Raw genomic sequence first — 23,664 nt, 5'->3', positions numbered from 1 at the left:
AAAAGTCCGATTTACAGAAAATTTTATATAATTATCTAATTTTATTGCATGTATAAAATACTCGTTTTAGTAATTTTAACAAAATCAAATTACTTTTTTTTATATATTTTTAATTACTGATTGCAAACTTCATTGTAATGAACAGCACGTTATAGAATGTACAATTTGTTCAACACGTTTTAATTTATTCGAATATTACTGTAACGACAACAAATGTATTGTTTAAATATTTATTTTTATTGTATATATTATATAATATCTTTAAAATAATCTATGAATATTTTTTGCAATCGCATTGTATTGTAATAAATGAAAATGTTGAAAATTAAACAATTATGTTTTTTAAATGTTATTTATTTTTTCCACAAATGTAGCACTTATTTGCTAGGCATTAATTTTATGATAAAATTAATAATCTTTACAATATACAAAATCCTTAATAAATCCATAAAATATTGATTTATTTCAAAACATTATGTACATTTTGAATTTATTATTGATACACAAGTTAGTCTAAGTGATATGGGATCGGGCCGCAGCTCTAAGGCACGTGGTTCCTCCGTATTGCATTCCGACCATAGACAAGTCCGCGCGTTACAGACTTGCAGAGGCCCCGGCACTATTACAGACTAATTGAACTGTTGCCGAAACTAAGCCAGCGATGGGCCTAACGCGGCTTCTTTACAAATGAAAAGCTAGCTAGTTAGGAACTTATAACATTAGCATGATAAATAAAACGTTACGATAATGAATGATGCAATTCAATTATAATATTATTAATATAAATAATTTACATGATGACTTTACATTGTCCATTAGTGTTAATCGTTAAAGACAAACGGGAGTATTTCTAGATTCGCTTTAACAGTTTCGCGTCAACAAACAACAAAAATACTCCCGGAAAATGTCATATTTTAAAAATGCTCATATAATTAATTATGCATAAGTAATGAAATAACAACTATTATCTCTGCATTAATTTAATGACAAGCAAAATGAATAACATGTAATTTAATCATTCGAACACAACAAACTGCTTCATTTTGTTAAAATCGAAATTTCAAAAAAATTTCTTTGGCAACAAAAAAAAGAACCATTTCCGAACTCGTTGACCACAAAAAAAAAAAAAACACGACACAATAATTATGGAATGAAATAACGCGAACAATGCAATAGCTGCCCTAATTTAAAAAAAAAAAAGTATTATTTAAAAAAATGCATTCAAAAAATAAGCGTAAACCTACGATGAATTTCAATTTATCAAAACACTTAAGTACATAATTTGAAATTCGTGTGTCAGTACGTGAACGATGGAGATTGTTTCAAACTTACTCTACTATATAATAAAAGAAAAAAAAAACGTGAAGCGATTTCTGAACAAGCAACTGTTAACGTACTCGAGTCATTCTATAAACTAAAGTAAACAAAATTCAACATAGATTTAGTTGAAGGAATGTAAACAGTGTGCAGACCGATCATCATACGGAGCATTTTACGATTTCTGTACCGTTTGTCTATAAGAATTTTGTCCTAAACGAATTTATAAACGAAACATGATCCAAATTTGTACTGTTATTTTTTAGATATCCATTTTTATCTCTTTCCAGATAAGAACCGTTTTTTATGGATCATTTTTGTTTAATAAATTCATCCGGGACGAAATTGGACATTTGCACTATTATACTGCACTATAACTGTAGGCACAGAATTGTTAAGATCAACAAGAAAAAGCAGTAACAATGTTCTGGACACTTCCCTCTAGCACCGCGGGTGTTCTGCCTCGCGCGTGACGTCACGCGGCTTGTGACGTCACGAGACTGCACCCACCCTCCCCACCGCACTTCAGTTCTTCAACTCCCCTCTATATTTTGTACTTTCAAATCACAACTTATATTTTCATGTAACAAGGCCCGTTCGTGTTTCTAGAAAACGTGAGCTTTAAGCTAAATAACGTTGGTGTTGATATTTCAATAACAATACTAATGAGAATTATCCGAGAGCTGTACAACATCAAGCAACACGCATCGTATATATGTATGTATAGATATATATTATATTGGAACCAAACGTCAAATATTTTGGCACCACCTTCAAAAGGACAAAAATAGAGTATCAAAATCATAGAGCATTTATTTATAAGACACTCGAATTATTGCTTTCGAATAATTTAAATTTACTCAGACCTATAGACGCACTATTCACCTAACAATAGGCCGAAGCTTAGTTTTGATAACCTACGCATCACATTCGCTTTAGGCTTGAAACGTTTATATTACATCGATTTCGTATTTTAGAATACACAAACAACTGATCCAATAAGGAAGCCCACAAAGAGAATCTTACAAAAAATTAAGTATCACGCTGAATTTAAATTTTAAAGTACTATCTCGTTTGAGCAAAATATTCATGACGGCTCAGTTCGGAATATTAAAAATGTATGGCACCGTTTATTCGTTCATCTGAAAATGCTTAAGGGACAATGTGTACAATGAACTTATTCTAAATTTTATGGGTCCCTCACAGTAGTAGTAGTTAGTATTTTAAATTAAAAAAAATTACATTTATTTAGGCAATTCGGAATACACAAAACATTATACGGCTTTTAAAAAATAAATGTATCTAGATTTCAGACGCAATTGTCGTCATTAATTATTAACACAAACTCTAATTATAGTATTACATATTATTATTATTAACATTTATTTGTCTTAATATCCCTGTTCAGTTTAATACAACATATAAATTAAACTATAATCAATGATAAGCAAGAGAGAGGTAATATAAAAAACAAAAAGTATTTAATGGTGAAAAACAATGCAATAATTGCTCAAATTTATTTAGTCCGACTACAGTTCATTGAACTGTGCAGTCCGATGTTAGCGGCTGTAGAATACCTGTAATTGTTTTTTTTTAATTCAAAGCTAAGGGATACGAGTTCCGATACTGTTTTCCTATCAAGCCGATAACAAAGATGAGAAATAACTCGTCCATAAAATAAATGATGTCTGGTAAATTAATTTTCCGACACCGATAATCTTCATTACAAACAATTGTATAATTTATGTGAAATGCAAATATATAAAAACAATCCAAAAATGATTATATTGTTTATAGTGGGGAGTTTGAAATTTGAAAAAATTGATTTGAAAAATGAATTATTCTAATCGTTCTAGTTCCCAATGAGCTAAACGATTGTAAAAATCAGTATTACTGGAGTTCTTTTTTTTTGTCTTATGTTAGTGTAAACTTACAACAGTTCCGAAATTTTGTGAATACAATTATGTAAAGCGTAAAAAAAGCACACCGGCAGAGGCGCGATGAATTCCTTGTTGCGGACACAGTTCGAAATATAGCACCACCGTATTTGCCCGTGCGATTTAGAAAATTATTTAAATTAATGTCTTTCCTATACAATTGAGGGGTGACCGCTGGATCAACGGTAAACTTTAATAAGTACAAAATATCAACATTTTCAATAACTATCACAGCTGTTACGCTGATATAATTTAGAATTAAAAAAATTTTTTCGACCTAACTTTAATTTTTAAGACTAGCTACTTTTATACAACGGATCATGGTAGGTACAAAATATCAAAGATTCAATATAAATTCCTAACGTCAGCCAGATCAAAAACGATTTTGCAACGTTTCCTCCAGTGGAACTTCGATTTAAAGCGCATTTCAAACAGAACGTAACATTTTCTCTAAACTAAAAGACCCAAAAATGTTAGTATAAAAAAAACCGTAATCGCGACGAAACAAGCCGATAAATCAATTCCTTAGATGGCGCCGCGTCCGGCGGGGCGGGTGACGTCACTGCCGCTGCATGGACGCGTTGGCGGGCAGCGTGGAGCTGCGCTGGGACACGTTCAGGTGCGCGGCCGACTTCAGGTTCGAGCGCATAGAGTCCCTGCAATATACACACTTTTTTTTTTCATTGCTTAGATGGGTGGACGAGCTCACAGCTCACCTGGTGTCAAGTGGTTACTGGAGCCCATAGACATCTACAACGTAAATGCGCCACCCACCTTGAGATATAAGTTCTAATTAATACATGAAGGAAAAACTTTGTATCCCTTTTTACAAAAATTGCGCTGACGGAGGAGTATGAAATTTCCTACACTTATAGAGAATATAGAGAAGCAGAATGTTAATATTTTTTTAAATTATGCCTAAAAAATACATTAAATCAATAAAAAAACATTACACACACTACCATGTATTTGACGCGTACACGCATGCATACTATTTATTTATTGTCACTTTTGTTCTTGACGTCTTTGGTCAAATTGAGAATAGATTAAATATTGTTTGTCTTTATTAATATTTTTCTATAGTGTATGTAGTCTTGGCAAGATTTGTGATTATAGAAGTATAATAATCTTTAAAAATAGAATCATAATAGTGTACAATCTTATAACTTCAATTAATTATAGTCGAATTTCGATTTTTTTTTATTGCCTTTGTAGGCAGACAAGCATACGGTACACCTGAGGGTAAATGGTCACCGTCGTTCATGGACGTGAGCAATGCCAGGGGCAGAGCCAAGCCGCTGCCTACCTACGCTGTGGTAGGACCTCATGTGAGTCCGCACGGGTAGGCGCCACCACCCTGCCTATTTCTGCCGTGAAGCAGTAATGCGTTTGGGTTTGAAGGGTGGGGCAGCCGTTGTAACTATAGTTGAGACCTTAGAACTTATATCTCAAGGTGGGTGGCGCATTTACGTTGTAGATGTCTATTGGCTCCAGTAACCAATTAACACCAGGTGGGCTGTGAACTCGTCCACCCATCCAAGCATTAAAAAAAAAATTGAATAAAGAAATTAAGTATTAGTAATCTATTATTATAACTGTTAATGTTTACAACATATTTGTTGGATAAACGTAACTATTTAAAAAACGGAATTGCTAACACTAGTAGTTAATAACAATAACAACATAATATCAATGGCTCTCTTTTATTGTGACAACGATAGCGAGAGTTTGAGTGTGAGTGTTAGTGACAGAGTGAGAGTGTGAGTGTGTTACATGTAAGAGTTGTATGAAGTATAAGTGTAAGTATAGAACATGTGAGGCCTATAAAATCAAACTACAAAAATCGGCCCTAAACACGTCATTACGGATCCTTCTGATCCATCGAAGTACTGCTCTTGCTAGGGCCAATGTTAGCAACACTCCCGGTTTGAGAAACTGAAATAACTTTGTTCGGGTAGCTACGATATTCTTTATTTTAAAGCAAATTTATAAAGAATGAGAATATTACTGCCATAGTTAAACCCTTTTGGCGTTTAGCTGCCTTTGATTTCATAGGCCCCATGTATAAGAAATACAGCTAAAACTTGGTCGCACTAATGACTTCAATACAACTTAGTAACACAGTAGAAGCAAGTGTATCTGTACATTGGGGAAAGGTAAGGACGCACACGGGCCACCGACCACAACCACAAAACGCATATTTCCTGTAATTTTCATACATTATACATAGACTCGCCGCACACGGTTGACGCCGATGGCCGTCACATGCTACATATAAAATGTATGAAAATTACAGGAAATATGCGTTTTGTTGTTGTGGCCGGTGGCCCGTGTGCGGCGAATATCGTTGCCGGCTTCCGGATTTTCATTTCCGAAAGAAGGGTCAACGAAGTCCATTCTCAGAAACCACTTTGATTTTATTATTATTATGAGGATATACTAATAATAATAAAATGTACATAAGGGCTTATTTCTAGCAAAATTAACCACAATTAACTTATTTCACACTGTAACTAATTATGGGAGCGATTATTGATTTCGATGAAAACAATTAACAACTTCATATTAGCTGCAAAAAAAAACCGGATTTCTCTTAGAACTGGGTGAGAATATAAAAATCGTTTTCTGAATATGAAACGATATTTCTTTTTCTTTCAAATTAAGTTAAAACCATCATGACACGACTTTTTTTAGGGGCCCAAACGCCCAAAGAAAATGGGCATGGTCCTTTTGTATGTGCATAGTTAGTACGAGTATGTGTGGGGGGCGTGCGTGCGTACCTGGGCGAGAGGCGATGGTCGTGGTTGTGGTGCGCGGCGCGGTAGCCGTGGCGCTGCACGCGGCGCGCCAGGCGGGCCACCCAGCGGCGCTGCTCGGGCGCGGCGGGCGCCAGCAGCAGCAGCTCGCGCGCGCGGTCCGCGTGCAGCTTGCACGCCGCCACGCCCTCGCCCTCCGTCAGGTGCTCCGCGTGGATCTTCATCCGACACCCTGCAACGAGTCACATTGACATCGTGTAATCAAAATCTACTACTACTACTATCCGTCCCTGTTCCCGTTATCTGGGGTCGGGTCTCCTCACTCTACGGCGCCAGGCTGATCTGTCCTGGGTTGTCGGTTTTGGCAATTGGGCTTTCTTAAGGTCTCTTTCGATGTGTGACCACCAGATCGATGGCGGACGGCCTCTACCTTTCTTTTGTTCTGGCAAGCCCAATGCGACCTTCACCACATGATCTTCGTCCCGTCTCATGATATGGCCATACCATCTAAGGCGATTTTCCGTCATTTTGTGTGTGATTGATGTGACTTTAAAGTGTGGCTTTGCCTTAAAGAATCGTGTAATGAAAATCAAACCTGCAAAATTATAATTTGCGTAATTACTGGCGGTAGGACCTCTTGTGAGCCCGCGCCGGTAGGTATCACCACCCCGCCTATTTCTGCCGTGAAGCAGTAATACGTTTCGGTTTGAATTGTGGGGCAGTCGTTGCAACTATACTCAGACCTTAGAACTTATATCTCAAGGTGGGTGGCGCATTTACGTTGTAGATGTCTATGGGTTCCAGTAACCACTTCACACCAGGTGGGCTGTGAGCTCGTCCACTTATCTATGGCACAAAAAAAAAACAGACACAAATGCGGATGAGAGCGCGTGCTCCAGTAGGAAGGTTGTCGGAGTACTCACGGCGACACTCGTAGGCCTGCGGCGGCCGGAACATGTGCCACAGCGGCCGCGTGCACACCTCGCACGCCGTCGGGATGTGGTACGTGATGCTCACCAGGTCGTGGCCTTTGTGCTGCACCGTGTTGCCTGCAATAAACGCAGCAAAAATGAACAATCTCCGTCGTCCTCACAGACAGACAGACGAAGACGTATAGTAGGTGTGGCGATTCCTGACATTATACCGCTTAAAAATTGGGATTAAAAATACATTTTGCAAAGGTCTTTATTGTGCGTTGTGCGTAGTCCTCCGGAACCCTCATTGGAGCGGTCAATAAAACCCTACGTATAATCAAATGTTTAATCGCGTCAGCAACCACGGTGGATCTCTGTACGTTAACCACCGATTGACTAACGTATGTCGCTAATAACTGATAACATTCCCCTACAAGATGAACAGACAAATAAATAGTATTATAACTAGAGGTCGGAGTAGGTAGATTGATTTAAGGTCGTTGACGTCAAACGTAGAGGATAATATGGATATGCCTCCAAAATACCGGAACTTCATATTTTTTGTGATCATTTTGACATTTTGTGTGTGTGTTCCGGACTTTTGAAATTAGCATGAATCTGTGTTTAAAGTGAAAAACGTATTAATAATATTAATCTACGCTACCAGTGCTAGCTAATGGTGAAAGAAATCAGTATTTTATTTTATACAAAATCACCTTGGAATAGTTAGACCGTATTTTGTCCCTTTCTGTTGAATTAGAAAAGACGCTTGCATGAGTGTGAGACAAAACCTAGAAAGGTCTTTTTTTGTTACTTTATCTCATAAATATAGAAATTGTATCCGATGAGGATTAAAATATATATTTCCAATTTAAAAAAATTATCATTATGGATAAAATGGCATGTCCATATTATAAAATTTTGACGCATGTATATAAAATCAATCTACCTACTCCGACCACTAATTATAACTGAGTGTGCAGTATTGCGCACCTTGATGGTCGGTGGAGTCCTGTGGCTGGTCCTGCTGGTCGGGGCGGCGCGCCTCCCCCTCACCCGCGTACAGCAGCTGGAAGATCCGCGGGATGTCCTTCGCGTCGGCGCGGATCACGTCGCCCTGCGTCACGGAGCGCACGTGGAACACCTTGCTGCGGAAACGAGGTTTCATTCCTTAAGATAATTTAAACTAGAGGAAATAGATAGCCCTCTTAAATGGAGTAAACTCTCTACGTCCAATCTTAATAGCTACAACTCCCACAAGAGAAGCAGATTGAAGTGACAAAACCATTATTTTTTTAATTTAAATAGCTCTTAGGGTTTATGTAAAAATCATGACCTAGTTATTTAGCATCTATTTTAAGATATTTAGTGTATTATTTTTGTTTGTTCTAAAAAAACGATTTTATTCCTTATTTATATTAACAAAAATACGCAGGAAGACCAGATCATGAGATGTTATATATTCTCTATATATATAACACTCACTCTCTGCTTCCAGCTGCAGAATTCAGAGCGGAAATAAGTAATCTACATCAAAGGGTCACAAACCTCAAATCCAAAATCATGACGGGATCTGTGGTATTCTGTTTATCATTCTCCGAGTTGTAGAAGATGATCTTCTTGGAGGAAACGACGACGTACTGCTTCTTCCAGCCGTGCCTGCGTATGTTCTGCTTGAACGGCACCGAGAGCCAGCCTTCGAGGATCTGCTCGTTCTCGCCGTCCTCCGCGTCGGCCGACGACTGCGACGCCGTCTCGCTGGTGAGCGCGGCGAGCTTCTCCTTCAGCTGTTCGATCTCAGCGTCTTTGCTGTCAACCTGGAAATGTTATGTTAACCACTTCAATACATTGAACTGGCGTTAAATCTGTACTAGATAATCTAACACTGAACAAGTTGACGTATTTTTTTTTTTTTTTTTAGGGATTTTATGACCTGGTAACTAAGACCTTTACATCATCTCTTATTTTAATTTATATTCTTATTTTTATGAAAAATGATAACATGGAGTTAAATGAAATAAAGTTGATTAATTTGAGACATTAATCAACTGGGATGAAATTAAATGAAGTGAGATGAGATGATATGGGATGAATATAATCTCAGTAAAATGGTGGTCATTTACTGGGACTTTTTCAGTGGACTTTTTGTAGAATCCCGAGAAGTTACGTCCAGCGGCTTTGTTTTATTTTCCCACATATATGCACTTTCACAGATACTAAATAGTTAATAAACCACCGTTATTACACATTTAAACCTGAGGAAACACTAAATAGACAAAATAAAACAAATCACACAACCTCACTCCTCGCGTCCCCGCCAGAAAGTCTGACGTATTTTGTTTTTTGTTTTTCCATAGACAATGTAACGAATACATTCATCTTTATTTTAGAGTAGCCCTTAGGAAATGTATCTGTTTATTACTTTAAAAAAGGAATGCTTGTTTCCTTTGACGCGATCACTTTGACAATATTGTAATAGTCTCGTATCGAAATGAAATAAAAAAACTAGCTTATGAGTTGACTCTTAAATCTTAGAATACATTCTTTCTTGAGTAATTTTGAATAGTTTTTCTCAGTTCCTAAATTGTTTATGGTCCTCAATTAAAATGTCAATTGAACTTTTTTTTAGTTGCTTAGATTGCTTATTTTTTATTTTTATTGTGGAAGAGCTCACAGCCCACCTGGTGTTAAGTGATAACTGGAACCCATAGACATCTACAACGTAAATGCGCCACCCACCTCGAGATATAAGTTCTAAGATCTCAGTATAGTTACAACGGCTGCCCGCACCCTTCAAACCGAAACGCATTACTGCTTCACGGCAGAAATAGGCAGGGTGGTGGTGCCTACCCGTGCGGACTCACAAGAGGTCCTACCACCATTAATATAATATTTTCTAACCTCCATGGCAAGTCTAAGCCTGGTGGACTGCTCGTCCAGCAACTGCTGCTGGCAGTCCTGCAGGTCCCGCTGCAGCTTCGAGATGTGCTGGTCGAACTTCTCCTTCTCCCGGGTCAGCTCTTGCTGCAGCTTGCGGTAATCCTTGTCCTTCCGGACCGACATCTTGCTCTTGTTCTTGCCCGCAGTCGGGTTCATGTCTTTCCTGTTAATAAATTAATTACATTTTCATTTGTATAACATACTAGCGGCCCGCCCTCGCTTCGCTTTGCTTCGCTTCGCTTGCGATAATTATTCTTGTGTATAAATAAAGTAAACTATAAAAACAAAACGCTTCTACAGTGTACATGGACACAGAAAACAGTTTGTCGTGTTTTCTGAAAAGTGCTTTTTTGAGTTAATATCTCTTTAGATCTAGGTGTGCGATATATTGTCTTCTAGCGTTAAAACTGTATAATCTCAAATCTTACTAATTTTACAGGAGAGTGTTTTAAACTTCGATCAATAATACTACTAGATTCGCGATTAGCGCTTCAAAAACGGCCCGAAAAATAAGACCACAAATTTATTTGTGGTCTTATTTCAAATTAGTATGGTCCAATCATAGCCAACACTAAGACGTCAAAACGCTGCAATGCGCGTTCAAAAACTGAGTAAAAAACCACCGTAACACCAAGGTTTTGGAAGGAATATCTTTTTTTGGTAAACTTATATTATTAAGTGTTTTTCATAAAATAATAAACACAATTATATTGTAAATAAAACACAATTTACGAATATTGTAATTGTTTGGCCAATGTTTGCAACAAGGCACCAACTATTGTAACAAACATCACCAATTCTTGAACAGGGAATGCATAGAGTAGTTTTGTTATTTTATAATGTTATTTTTGTTTGTAGATTTCCTAGTAGCCCCTTGTCGCTGTGCACAATGGATATATATTGTCGCGAAAGAAAGAGGAGAAGAAATATAGAACCCTTATAAAAATTCTAGAATTGTTCAATGGTGGTGGCAAATCAATGCAAAAAAGTATTAAAAAAACTTTATATGTATGTGTAAATATTATAATAATTTAAGCGTATATGCTGAAAAGGATTTGTTTTCTGGGGGAAACGAACACAGCCATAAAATAAGCCTAAATTAAACTGATTATAGACAAATTCATTGATATAAGATTACATTATATTTGTAAAAAAGAAACCGCTCATATAAAAATGACTTCTAAAAGACAGCTTTATAACAAACTGAATCTGTTTAAAGGTAATTAAACCTACATTATTGTTTTAATTACTTCTGTATAAAGAATACGTGGAAAACATGTATCGTGTTTCCTTTCATATTTTTTTTACTTTATTCAATTTTATTTTTTATCACCTATTTGTTGTAATAGCGGCAATGTAAAATATTATCTACTACTTTTTTGAATCGGTCAAAAATAGTTGCGACCATACAAAACAAACCTAAAACAAATATGTATATTCTGCAACTCTATGTCTTTCAATACTTACTGTGTTCTGAGCATTGAAATGTAATACCAAGAACTACATCTAGTTCCACAATACAATAAGCACGAAATTTTAAACAAATATTTTTAACCTTATAAATTAGGCTTTAAGTATCATTTTAGAATAAATATTTTTGTACTGATGTCTTTTTATGTTCAAGTGACATTTTAAATTTATTCCATAATATTCTTTTTCTGACGAAAGGACCTAAATACATATATTTTGCAATGGTAATTAAACTTTATGTTTAAGTATTAAGGTTTAGAATAAACTGAAGTCGTTAACATTATTAAACTTTTTTCTAAGAAATGAAGATGTTTTCGTGTCGGCAAACGTGGCCACTGGAGCGTCTTATTTTTGTTCCTGATCTTTAATCTAGTACTATTATTGATCGAAGGTTTTAAAGGTTTAATATGTGATATTTTTAATATTAATCATGTTTGCGAATATATTTTTTTACCAGTTACATTATCTGTTTTTTAAAGTAAGATAAAATTATGTATTAAGTTTTGTTAATAGTAGTCAAAATATAGGTAAACTAAAAAAAAATAAACTAAATCTAAACGAGGCTCTTTTGACAGTATTTATGAGAAAAATACTGGTGATACCAAATGATTCCGCATATATCAATTTCGGATATTTTTGGAAATTGTACACTTTTAATGCCAAAAGACGATATTATTAAGAGTAGATATTAGTAAGATTAGGAGTATTAAGCGTTAGGCAGCGGCTTGGTTCTGCCCCTGGCATTGCTGAAGTCCATGGGCGACAGTAACCACTCACCATCAGGTGGGCCGTATGCTCGTCTGCCTACAAGGGCAATAAAAAAGTCTTATATACGCCCTCGAGCTCCCGGGGGCTACGTCACCTGTTCATGATCTCGGCGAGCTTGTTGACCGCCTGCTGCTTGAGCATGATCTCAGAGTTGAGCTTCTTGTTGAGTCGGTCCAGCTCGTCCTGCAGCCGCTGCAGCGACGCCACGCGCTCCGCCAGCGCCGTGCCGCTGCGCCGGAGCTCGTCCACCTCCTGCCCACAACAACGCGCATCTAGTCACCCATTCTAAGCTATTTGAACTTATTACAAAATTATTACAAGGACCTCGAGTTATTTCGACACAGAGAATATCGACGCTTGAAAGGCAAATGTGACTAGGCGACAATGCGTGAACTTTACAGTAGACTAATTTAAAGTTGAAATACCTGAAAAAAATTCTATTTTTACGAATCTAGCTGTATGATTGAAATGATTTTAATAGACCTAGAATTTTTTTTTTTTGTGTATCGAATATGGTTATTGCCTATCATTTATGTACAAAGCAGTTATTGTCGCTTAGTCACGTTTGCCCTTGAAGCGTCGATATGAATTGCTTTATGAAGTCTTCTACGTGGGGAGAGAAGATCTTTTTTAGACTTATCACTACAACTAGACCTTAGTATAATTTAAGCTTTTTCTATAACACTTTCTTTCGTGTCCAGTAAGTAATTTTCTAGAAAATTATGCGCAAATATCATTTTTTAAATTTCCCTTTGCCATATTATCGTCTTTCTGCAATTGAGGTTCATTTGAGTACTCTAACTCACAAAGTGTATATAACAGTAGAGTGTCCGGTGAGGCTGCTAAGATTAATTTTTTTAACATTGTCTTTAAGGGCTTTTATCAAATTTTTAAGCAGGTATATATAATTACAATGACATTAAGACTTGCACCAGCCTCAGTGTGAGGGATGGGCAGTGTCAGTATTCACTTGTGATCTGTCCGGGTTGCAGCAACTTACTTAACGCCAGCAGGGCTCAACCATTAAAGTCATTGCTCATTGAAGTCAGTTGTTCTCTTAGCTCTGAGGGACTACTCTATTTGTAATGGGATGGTCAATGTTCCACACTACTCTATTTGCGAGCAATTCTATCAAATCGTCTAAATTTAGAGTTTTTTAAAACAATATTATGATTAACACAAGTATTAATACACAGACTTAACCAAACATTACAATAAAATTACACAGTAACGAACAGGTAAAACGCGAAATTAACCCATAACAATTTCTTTATCAAATTTACTGGAAACATTGTATATCCTCAACCTAACTCAATACTAAATGAATTCATGCCACCAGTAAAGTATACATCATTTCAGTTGGTATATTCGTTCAGATTATGATTGATGAGAATAAGCTCTATGTTTATTGGAGTTGAGTTGATTTTGGTTTGAGCAGCCAAGAGTGAGGGTACCTTCCGTTGCAGGTCGATGGTGGCGCGGTTCTCGTGGTCCCGGTCCCGCAGGCCCTGCAGCATGTTGTCGCGGGCCGCCAGCTCGGCGCGATGCTGGGACACAGCTTCCCGCATCTCTAACTCTTTCATTGTCTTCTCCTTCTCCAGTTCACCAACTGTCTCTTCCGCTATCGATCTGTAACATAATAATTGTTATAATAACAACGCAAACGAGTCGGTTTGTAATTTAGATATAATTTTGAGAATTAAACTCACTGCTACTACATCACTAGTATCAAATATTTAAATTATAAATAAGCAAAGATAAAATAGTTAAGTACCATTTTTGTTACTGACTGTTTTACAATTTATGACCGTGTCAAAATTCTTTTTTGTGTTGTAAATATTTTTTACTTGATAATATCAATAATAAAACAGCATAAAATTCATGTAATATGAAAATGAATTAAATTTTTTAGGTGCTGTGATTATGGTCGAATTTGAATTATCAGGCAAAAATCAGTTAGAATAATAGTTTTAATTAGATTTAAAGTATTTATTCTTTGGTTTAATTTAACCGTTGGAACCAAGTAAGCCATGCAGATAGCCTTCAAACTGTATCTTAACTGTGAGCTACTGTATTTGTACTGTAAACTGTATCTTATACTTGCCTGTAACCTTCAAAATAATAAATCTAATTTTGTAGTAGTGTTGCGCGGGATTCTGATATATAGAACGATACCCAATACTACTAAATTGAATATTACTATGATGAATATTATCAATTTAATCACAAAAAACAGTTCTGATCGTTTGGTGTGCTTCTAACCTTGCAATAGCCTCAGAGTCAGCCCTAGCGATGGCGAGCTGTAATTGATGCAACAAGCTGGATCTTTCTTGTTCGAGGTCCCGGGCAGCGCGAGAACTCTCCTCCACCTGGGTGCGGATCTCGTTGACCTGACTTCTATACACATGGCAGTAGTGTTGCTCATTCTCCAACTGAGAGCGCAACTCTTCACTCTGTAAAAAACAATTTCACTTTAAGGCATGATCGATAAACATATTTTTTTATTCATAAAGTCAAGACTAACTTTAACAATTGCCTAATAAAAGCCAATTATCGAGAATATCGTACACGTTATAAAGTATAAACCATCTTGAGACATTTAACGAGCTATTAAAAGAATTTAATGGTCTCTCGAGATGAGATTCAATTATCAAATAATAAGCTTCACGTCACACGTTCATAAGTCACCGCCAGTCGTGAATGTTTGTAAAACATTAATCGTAAATAAGATAAGCGGAGGCGCATTTCATTCCACAACATTATTAGAGTGGCTGATGATGACCAGGAAATTAAATTAATGCGACGCAACATTCCCGACGGTCGCGGTCATAACGCTACTGTTTTATAGTTATGTTTTCATTGCCACGGCCCGTGTTTGTTCAGCATTAACGTTTAAACGTAAAGACACTATTGTAACTGTGTTGCACCAAATTCAACCCCGGCCATTATTATTGTTTCTCGATTTAATGATTGTCGCACGACCAAAAAGATGATACATGATCTCTAAAAAGACAGATTGCTTGATTGTTTTGTAGTATGTTGTGGTTTATATAATTTATTTTATTTGATTTGTATTTCTTATCTATGTATTTGTATGTGTGTATTTATGTGTTTATTTTGGTAGTGTAATTACAACCTAGTGTTTATTTTCAATCATGTCTACTATAATTCTTTAAATTATCGCCATGTATTAACTTTATCGCAGCTACGCACTTCTTCAATCTTTTATTTCATCAACGAGGGTTAACTGGAAGAGAGTTCCTGCATTGCGTTAAATTCGCCTTTATACAATATTTTTGTGCAATAAAGAATTTTCAATCAATCAATCAAGAAAGCCTTGAAATACCATATTTCACATAAATGCCAAGTCACAACACGATACTGCATTGATATATTTTAATTCTAAGAACATTTATCGGCCCATTGTTGAAGGAGGCTTCTTTGTTTTTCTAGGAAACGAATCTAAGTGGAGATTACGAATAATAATTGTATAAGCATAATTTTTTTTTATACAACCATATTCATTTACGCTAACGTCATGATAACGTTGTGATTGTCAAAAACTACAACACTTTTAAAGTTTTGAAGACAAACTTATTAATTAAGAACGGCGTACGATAGATTTAAACAAGAGTTCAATCCGTAGAAACCGTCTCAAAAGACTGTCGTAAATATCAAGGTCGGCGAAGAATAATTTTCATAGTTTGGCAAATCGTGAAACAAGCGGTACGAGAACACGATATCATAATGTGTTTATCATATTATTCTATCTGGAAACATACCACGGCACAGTGCAGACCAATAATAAATGTATTAATTTATGTGAGTGTACTTTGAGACAGCCGGTGTAGCTGTTGCGATTTGATAACGTATTTATTTTTATTGTCATTCGCTATGGAATCTCGTACATTCCTCTACTATTTTATCCTCATATTTAAAAACGTGTAACAGTTATTCAAACACTAAGCTCCTCGCTCAATGACATCGTAATACACGGAAAAAGTTTGACGGTCGTATTCCGTGAATCATTAATGAACTTGTATTTTAATTGAGAAAATCACATATTAATAAACAGTATGTACGTGAGGCATGAAATAGAAGAAAAACCACCGCATACGTTATCGAGTGTTTGTTTACTTGGGGTCGTCTCAGGCGCAGGTACCACGTATAAGGCAAATTGTGTGCGCCGATGTGTATGTGTGTGCTAGCTTGTCTACAATGAGTCACTGTGTCGTAATGCTGGAGGACAGTCTATTTCGGCGCGATGAGATTATGATTAATTCACAAGAAACGTAGTTCGTTTATATTTTATTTTAATAGAAACGGTAATCATAGCTCGCATTTTACATTTTGTTGTTGCCATCTAGGTCACAGATTTTCACTCAATTCCGCGATATACACAAACAATTGTAATTATCAAATAATATATGTCTGTGTTTATCTATTATTATACTTAAAAACAATTAAACGTGATACATTTTCCTACGTTGATCTCAGAAGTAAAGGTCAAGTTTAACGTCAGAGATGCTGTGGGCATGTTTTTTATTTATTATGAAAACGCTATTCTGTGATTTATGAAACTTATACGGCGTCATAACTAGAAATAACGGAGGTTTGTCACTGAATGCCGTGACAATTACTTGTAATAGAACGCTTTTTGTCTGTTTACCCACAAATTCATGAGCGAAGAATGAGTGGTTCCATTTTCACTTAATTGATTTTATAACAAACTTTTTTTTTAATAATATGACTGCAAATCTCCCCGATAGAAATTTTACTCAAAATACCGAATAATATTAAGGAAGTTTTTTTGTCACTAAACTATAAGCAATAGCCGAATATAAACTTTCTAATCTTGGTGTTTCTAAATCATATGAGTGTAGTTATGTGGTACAATTTGATTGCAAATAAATAAGCTGAAGGCATTTAACATAAGCGGTCATCAATTTGTCAAATCATTGATGAGGGGACGTTGTTGTGTTAGCAAAATCAATTTGGTACCGAATCATATAACTCCACAACATTTTCAAAGGTTTTTCGACCAACCGCAATCACGGTACGATAAAAATCCGAAACAATATTCCAAAAATATTATTTAAAAAAAAACTTGTACTATAGTAATTTTATTGACTTGACGTGTCTGTGAACGGTACAGACTTTAAGAATTGGCAGTAGTAAACACAGAAACGATCAATTTACTTTACGAATATTTTCAAAGTAAATATAATGTGAAAATGTTTACTGTGCCGGTCGCTCAGTAATATCATATGCGCCTCTCGTGGCAGAGGTTGGGTTTCAAAACTGTAAACGTACCACTATAAGTTTTATTCTTAATCGTTACTTTTCTGTATTGTGAATAAATGAAACAGCGAAGCTAAAGTTCAATAATCTTGCTTTCATCCGTAGACCCGTCTTGGCAATGATATCTCTATGTTATACACATATCAATCACACAATATTAGGTATAATGTTTATGAAGAAAATTTTGTTTATCAAGAACCGAAGAACGTTTATCACAGCGTATTTGATAGAAGCCCCAGATAATGTACTGGTAATAGGGTCTTTAGTAAGTTTTTTAATTGCTTAGATGGGTGGACGAGCTCACAGCCCATCTGTCCATAGAGATGTAAAACCAGACAATAAGTTGATAGATTAACATCGCCATTTAAAGCCAGCCGATATTGGTACTTGTATGAGAATGGGACTGGATGGTTTAGTTCGAGCAAGCAATGCTATGGGAACTCCTGATTATATATCTCGATGATTGATTATATAGTATCGGTGTCGTTACCCTGGCGTAGTACATGTCCCGCTCTGCGCTGGCGGCGGCTAGTTTCTCGGAGGCGTCGTGCAGCGCGGCGCGCACGGCGTGCAGGTCGCGGGCGCGCGCGTCCCGCTCGGCGAGCGCGGTGCGGGCCGCCGCCTCCGCCGCCGACACCTCGCCCGACGCCGCCAGCCGAGCCGCGCGCTCCTGCTCCAGCGACGCGACCAGCCCGCACACCTGCAGAGGAGCCCCGGCAATTATATTTCAGAGAAAACGATAATTTTAACAGGGGTGACAATAGATAAAAAAATTAAACACAAAAAATCTATATATATAAAAATGAATTGCTGTTCGTTAGTCTCGCTAAAACTTGGTTAATTTTGGTCTTGAATTATTTGTGGAAGTCCAGACAAGGTTTATAAGGTAGATAAATATGAAAATGCTCGGTATTAAATAAAAATAACAATTTTGTTTTCCATTTGATGTGTTCCCCGTCGGACGGATTCCTTTTGTTTGTTCTAAGTTTATTTTATACAAAAGTTTAGGTCTTTTAATCGATGTCAGCTAGTAAATAATAGTTTAAAAAAACTAAAATACGCTTTCAAATAGAAAATAACTTTTAATAGATTTGAATTAAAAATAGTGTAAGAAAAAATTATTTTATTTGGTAAAAAAGCATGGGGTGCTTTTCAGAATATCAAATCATCAATCTTTTATCAAAATAGCCCTTCTACACATATCTGTTCATAAAATATTTATAACTACTGATACCATGTACCCCACGCTTTTTTTACAATAAAATCATCTCTTCTTATACTATTTTTAATTCTCTATTTTTTAGTTGAAATTAAATTTTTTCATATATTTTTTTGCAGTTTTTTTTTAATATTGAATTGTCATCGATACTTAATAAGTATGTATACCAAATTTCGAGTTAATCCGACGTTTTGAAGGGGGAGTCAAAATCATGTTTAAAGATTTCGTTACAAACATACTGAAGCTAATAAAAGCGTATTAATAAAATAGTAGTACCTTTTCGCTTTCTTGCCGATGTTCGCCCTCTAGTTTCTGGAGTCTCTGCTGCATCTGTCTGTAATCAACGCTGAGCATCGACATCTGTCGGTCTTTCTCTTGACAAGCTGATTCCGACCGTTGTCTGGCAGTCTTTTCTTCGTTCAGCTTAGTTTGCAGGGCTATTACCGTGACGTAAATTTAAGTTAATTTTTCATTCATCGTTAAGAAATAATTAACAGGATATAATACCTCGATCCATTTTAATATGACCGATAAAATCGGAATTATTTTAACTAAACTAGAGGAACCGTGATTTTGAAATTGGTGCTTCTAGTCACAGAACACACAGTAAATATAGTAGTATATTAGCAAACTGAACTATACCTTTCAATATTTTTTCCAATGTTCCTGATGCATGCAAAAACATGAAGATTTCAAATGTTTGGTTTGTATCGTTCAATGAGACGCGCAATTTAGCTAGTTCAACATGATAAGGAATATGGCATGGGAGTATTTTATACATTTAGGTAAGGATGCATTAGGTTATTAATACTCACTCTTGACTAGTTCCAAGTTGGCTTCTTGTTTAGAGAGAAGCTGAGATCGTTGCGTGTCCTGATGTGCACGCACCTCTTGTTGATATAAATGTTGCGCTGATCTTAACTCATGAGATAATGAAGTGCATTCCTTCTCTAGTGAAGATACACGTTCTGTTAATTGTCTGTTATCAGCGATCATTTGAGATAATCGTGTCGAAGTGCGCTCCAATTCTGCATGAGCCGCATTGAGTCTGCAGGTGGCCTCAGTGACCGCCGCTTCCGAACGTTGTCTAGCTGCCTTAACTTCGCTCAGTTCCTCTGATAAAATACTTCTCTCTCGTTCGAGAGCATCACGTTGAGCCCGCAAGCTGGTTACCGTGCCGTCGTTGACAGCTGCGGCAGCCGCCTGGGCAGCCGATAGCTCGGCAGCTTGCTTCCTAGATTTGGCTGCTGCTTCAGACTCTTGTTTTAGTTTCTCTCGCAATTCTTCGAGCTGTTTTTCTAATGCGTTAATTTTTTCGTTGTATATGTGTAAATTACTCATTTCTTTCGTTCTCTTGGTTTGTTCCTCTTCAAGACGACGTTTTGCCTCATTGAGATTAGCTTCAGCCTTTCGTCTAGATTCTACTTCCAGTTCAGCTATCCGTTGAATTTCTTTAAGATCATGTCTCAGTAACGCAACCTCTTTATCGCTTTCAGAAATTATTTTTTTATTGCGTAGTTCTCTCTGTGATAGTTCTTCGAGCTGAGCACATAGGGCAGCTTGAGTATCTTCTAGTTTACGTTTGCCATCTCTTTCTCTTTCAAGCAGTTTCTCTAGTTGATATATGGCTTCAGATCCATCGTTGTTGATATGATTATTAGATATTGTGTCTACTACGTCATTTGCTTTCTTTTGGCGAGTACACAATTGGTAATCACCATTATAAGTGAAACCAACAAATGGCAAATGATTACCAACAAATGCCTTTGGTACAGGAAAGGATTCATCAAGTGCATCTGATTTTTCTATATCATCAAAGTTCCTAGTATCATCATCACTGGAGAGTTCAGGCACCACAGGAGGTACAGAATCCCTCAGATTTTCAAAACTCCATTGATCATTTATAAAAAATGGATGCTGTTTAATTTCATCCACACTGTTTCTACCTAATCTTTTAGTTCTATCAGTTAAAAGTCCTCTAATTAGAGACTTTGCTTCTTTTGAGATCTCAACATCATCAGGAAACTGTAGAGAATTCCTGTGATCCATAATTTTACCATACGTGCCCACTAAACTATCAGCATAAAAAGGAGGGTCACCAATAAGCATTTCGTACAAAAATATTCCTACTGCCCACCAATCGCACTCACGCCCATATACTCCTTCACCATTTTGTGACTGCAGAACTTCAGGAGATATATAATCAGGAGTTCCCACAGCATTGCTTGCTCGAACTAAACCATCCAGTCCCATTCTCATACAAGTACCAAAATCGGCTAGCTTTAAATGGCCATGTTTATCTATCAACATATTGTCTGGTTTTACATCTCTATGGACAAATCCCATGCCATGAATAACATCCAGAGCAAGAACAATCTCCATTGTGTAGAATTTTGCCCATTTCTCTGGTATGTCATAGTTCGACATTAGACTGACAAGATCACCACCAGGCATATAATCCATTACCATATAAAGATATTTATGATCTTGAAATGCAAAATGTAATTTTAGTATCCAGTCCGAGTTGGCATGGGCCATAATGTGCCTTTCTTCCCAAAAGAATGTGGAGTCTGACCTCTTAATCATTTCTACTTTACTAAGAAGTTTCATGGCATAAACATGGTTGGTAGACTTTTGTCTGACTAGTTGTACTTCACCAAATGCCCCTCGTCCAATCACTTTAATTAAATGGAAATCAGCTGCCTTCATTCGCAGATTAATAATTTCTGAAGAAAACTCTTCATCTACAACAACAAAAAGTTATTTGTCACTTATTTATTTTTTTATTCCAAATATTGGAACCCCTACATTGGAACTCTTCCCATAAACAAAAACTGATAGTAATGCTGGTGAGTCAACACAATAGTATTAAATCATGTTCCAGAAATTAAGATTTTCCTGTTTTAACATTACAGAATATAAGATGATTCCAAATTGGAAAATACAGGAGCGGCTACCAGCTGCCATCACATTATACTGCAAGGTATTAACATGAAAAGTACCATCCGACTATAGTAACATAATTTTGTCATCTAGATTATGGTAATTTTCTTTGGTTTAAAAGCTAGTAATAATGTTCAAATTTCATCAAAACTAGTTACTTATATTACGGTGATAATGCCAATTATGATATTGTTAATTCATTTATTAATTGGTGATATCATTAATGTAAAAAAACTTAAGTAAGGGTAAATCCATACATTGAACTATCTTTCCATCTATTTTCAAAAAAAACAAAAACACAAGATATTGATGGTGGACTTACAATCATCAATTGTTACAATAGTCTGATATAACAATATTGAGCATCATTTTATAAATCTGATCTTTTTTTTTAAATCAGATGATGATGTAATTGTAAAATAAAATTAAAAGACATTTTGAGTAGGTGCATACTGCATGCCTACATGTATAAGAGATCAACTGTAGAAAATGTTCCTATTATGCATCTACTCCTCTGCATACATTCTTTGAAATATAAATTGATATTAAAAAAATTCAGACTGAGTAAAAAAAAATTGAATATTATTTTATAATTTGTATAGGTTAGTGACAATTTTCAACCTATACAAATTCAAGATGTCTAAACAAAATAAAATAAAAATATCATTAATCTTTCACTGCCTAGTCTCATTATTGCTAAACCCTCTATTATTAGTATTTTGATTGCTATTAATATTTGTTTCCAACCTGTTATAAGTTTAATTATCTAGTAATTTGTCTTTATTGCTTACTTTAAGCACCATCATGATTGTTATTTTTTAGATTTTTTAAAATTCTGAATTATAGTTTAATTAAGAATAATCAGTAAATTGCCATAATTTATGAATAAATCAAATAGGTTTATAGGATTCCCTTTTTTTCCCAATTAGATTTTACAACCTCTATTAGTGTAGATTGAATTTTTTTATTTTTATTTTTTTTTATTATAAAGAGTACCTTAACCCTTTCAGATGCCATCTAATGCATGCTGGCATGTAAAATTATATACTTACATTATTATGAAATTGATAAAACTTACTTCAAGTCTGATTGCCTTGCATTGTTATCTTTTTAATCATTAGATAAATATCTATATAAACTATAAACAAAAGTTCACTAATGAAAATAAGTAACATATGTGTTTATACATACAGTGATGTTGCCAAAGGTACCTATTTGATAAATCCAAATATTTTTTCAATAGTTCAGTATTTTATGGCATTGTTTACTTACATCTACTAGTGTAGGCTTCGACGTTTTTCATGCGACGAATAGCTGGATGGTCACAATCGGACACGAGCGCAGTGACGGTATCCAGTAGACAGTCCACATTACCGGTGGAACGGGGGTCACACAAACGTTCCTCCAACGCATGAAGACGCCTCATGCGATCCTCATCCTTCACTTCCATCCTGTTGTGTTCTTGATCTCTGTGGCCACTAAGGCTAAACACTACAATACATTCTCCCAATTGCTTCTCCGAATATGATCACTAGTTTACTCACGACATATCAATAAATTAGAAGTATTTTTCGCTTCGTTTGCATTCGTCTATTCAATAACCTAACATTCGATTGGCAACTTGTGTTTCATTATCGAAAATTTCAGTTGCTTACGGCATAGAATGACAGAAGATAAAGGTGGTTCTCACAACAAAGCATATGCACATTTACAAACACAAACGTCATGTAGAATTCATTGATTACCATATAATAATTTCTAACTACTAATAAACACTTATTTACGTTTACAGTTGGCACAATATAAAAAAATAACGTAAAATGAGCAATTCGAGCTTAATTTTTGATGGATGTACTATGATCATGATCGAACAATAATCTGAAGTTAGGTTCAAACTAGTGGTCACTGCTTTTTTTATTTGGCTTTGGGTACCTATTGTTTCAGTTAATTAACCCGATTCAAATCAATCAGGCCACTAGAATTTTTTTTACTAAAAGTAAAAAAGAGTGTTAATAGTGGTACTCTTTAACTTAAGAAATACTAACGACCTTTACTTAAAATATCTCAGATCAATTGTTTTTCATCTATTCTACAAATTT

At 35.8% G+C, this 23,664-nt stretch overlaps 1 protein-coding gene across 2 annotated transcripts; it reads right to left on the bottom strand.

Moving 5' to 3' along the window:
• Positions 1-2,112: 2,112 nt before the first annotated feature.
• On the bottom strand, positions 2,113-23,452 carry rock1 (Rho-associated protein kinase). 2 transcript variants are annotated; one of them, XM_028178379.2, is made up of 13 exons: positions 22,838-23,452; positions 19,438-21,366; positions 18,899-19,059; positions 17,894-18,103; positions 14,365-14,555; positions 13,557-13,731; positions 12,197-12,354; positions 9,826-10,027; positions 8,473-8,741; positions 7,918-8,072; positions 6,934-7,059; positions 6,035-6,242; positions 2,113-3,910 (listed from the first exon to the last, which is right to left on the bottom strand). In XM_028178379.2, the coding sequence occupies exons 1-13, from the start codon at positions 23,013-23,015 to the stop codon at positions 3,814-3,816; spliced, it is 4,059 nt and encodes a 1,352-aa protein (XP_028034180.1). In that variant the 5' UTR covers positions 23,016-23,452; the 3' UTR covers positions 2,113-3,813. The 2 variants fall into 2 exon arrangements, with proteins under 2 accessions (XP_028034180.1, XP_028034179.2); XM_028178378.2 differs by lacking the exon at positions 2,113-3,910 and having other exon boundaries at positions 5,899-6,242.
• Positions 23,453-23,664: the final 212 nt, after the last annotated feature.

Source organism: Bombyx mandarina, chromosome 04 (genome assembly GCF_030267445.1).
Source record: "Bombyx mandarina strain Sakado chromosome 04, ASM3026744v2".
NCBI classification, from domain to species: domain Eukaryota; kingdom Metazoa; phylum Arthropoda; class Insecta; order Lepidoptera; family Bombycidae; genus Bombyx; species Bombyx mandarina.
Note: the sequence above shows the minus strand (reverse complement) of the source record. Positions and strands in the feature narration are given on the sequence as shown.

What these genes read in the sequence shown, in the direction of transcription:
- rock1 (XM_028178378.2), bottom strand. Translation starts at nt 23,015, where the DNA reads ATGGAAGTGAAGGATGAGGATCGCATGAGGCGTCTTCATGCGTTGGAG. An exon ending in CGAAGCCTACACTAGTAGAT is followed by an intron (nt 21,367 to 22,837) that starts GTAAGTAAACAA and finishes TTGTTGTTGTAG; the next exon opens with ATGAAGAGTTTTCTTCAGAA. An exon ending in ATCGGCAAGAAAGCGAAAAG is followed by an intron (nt 18,104 to 18,898) that starts GTACTACTATTT and finishes GCTCCTCTGCAG; the next exon opens with GTGTGCGGGCTGGTCGCGTC.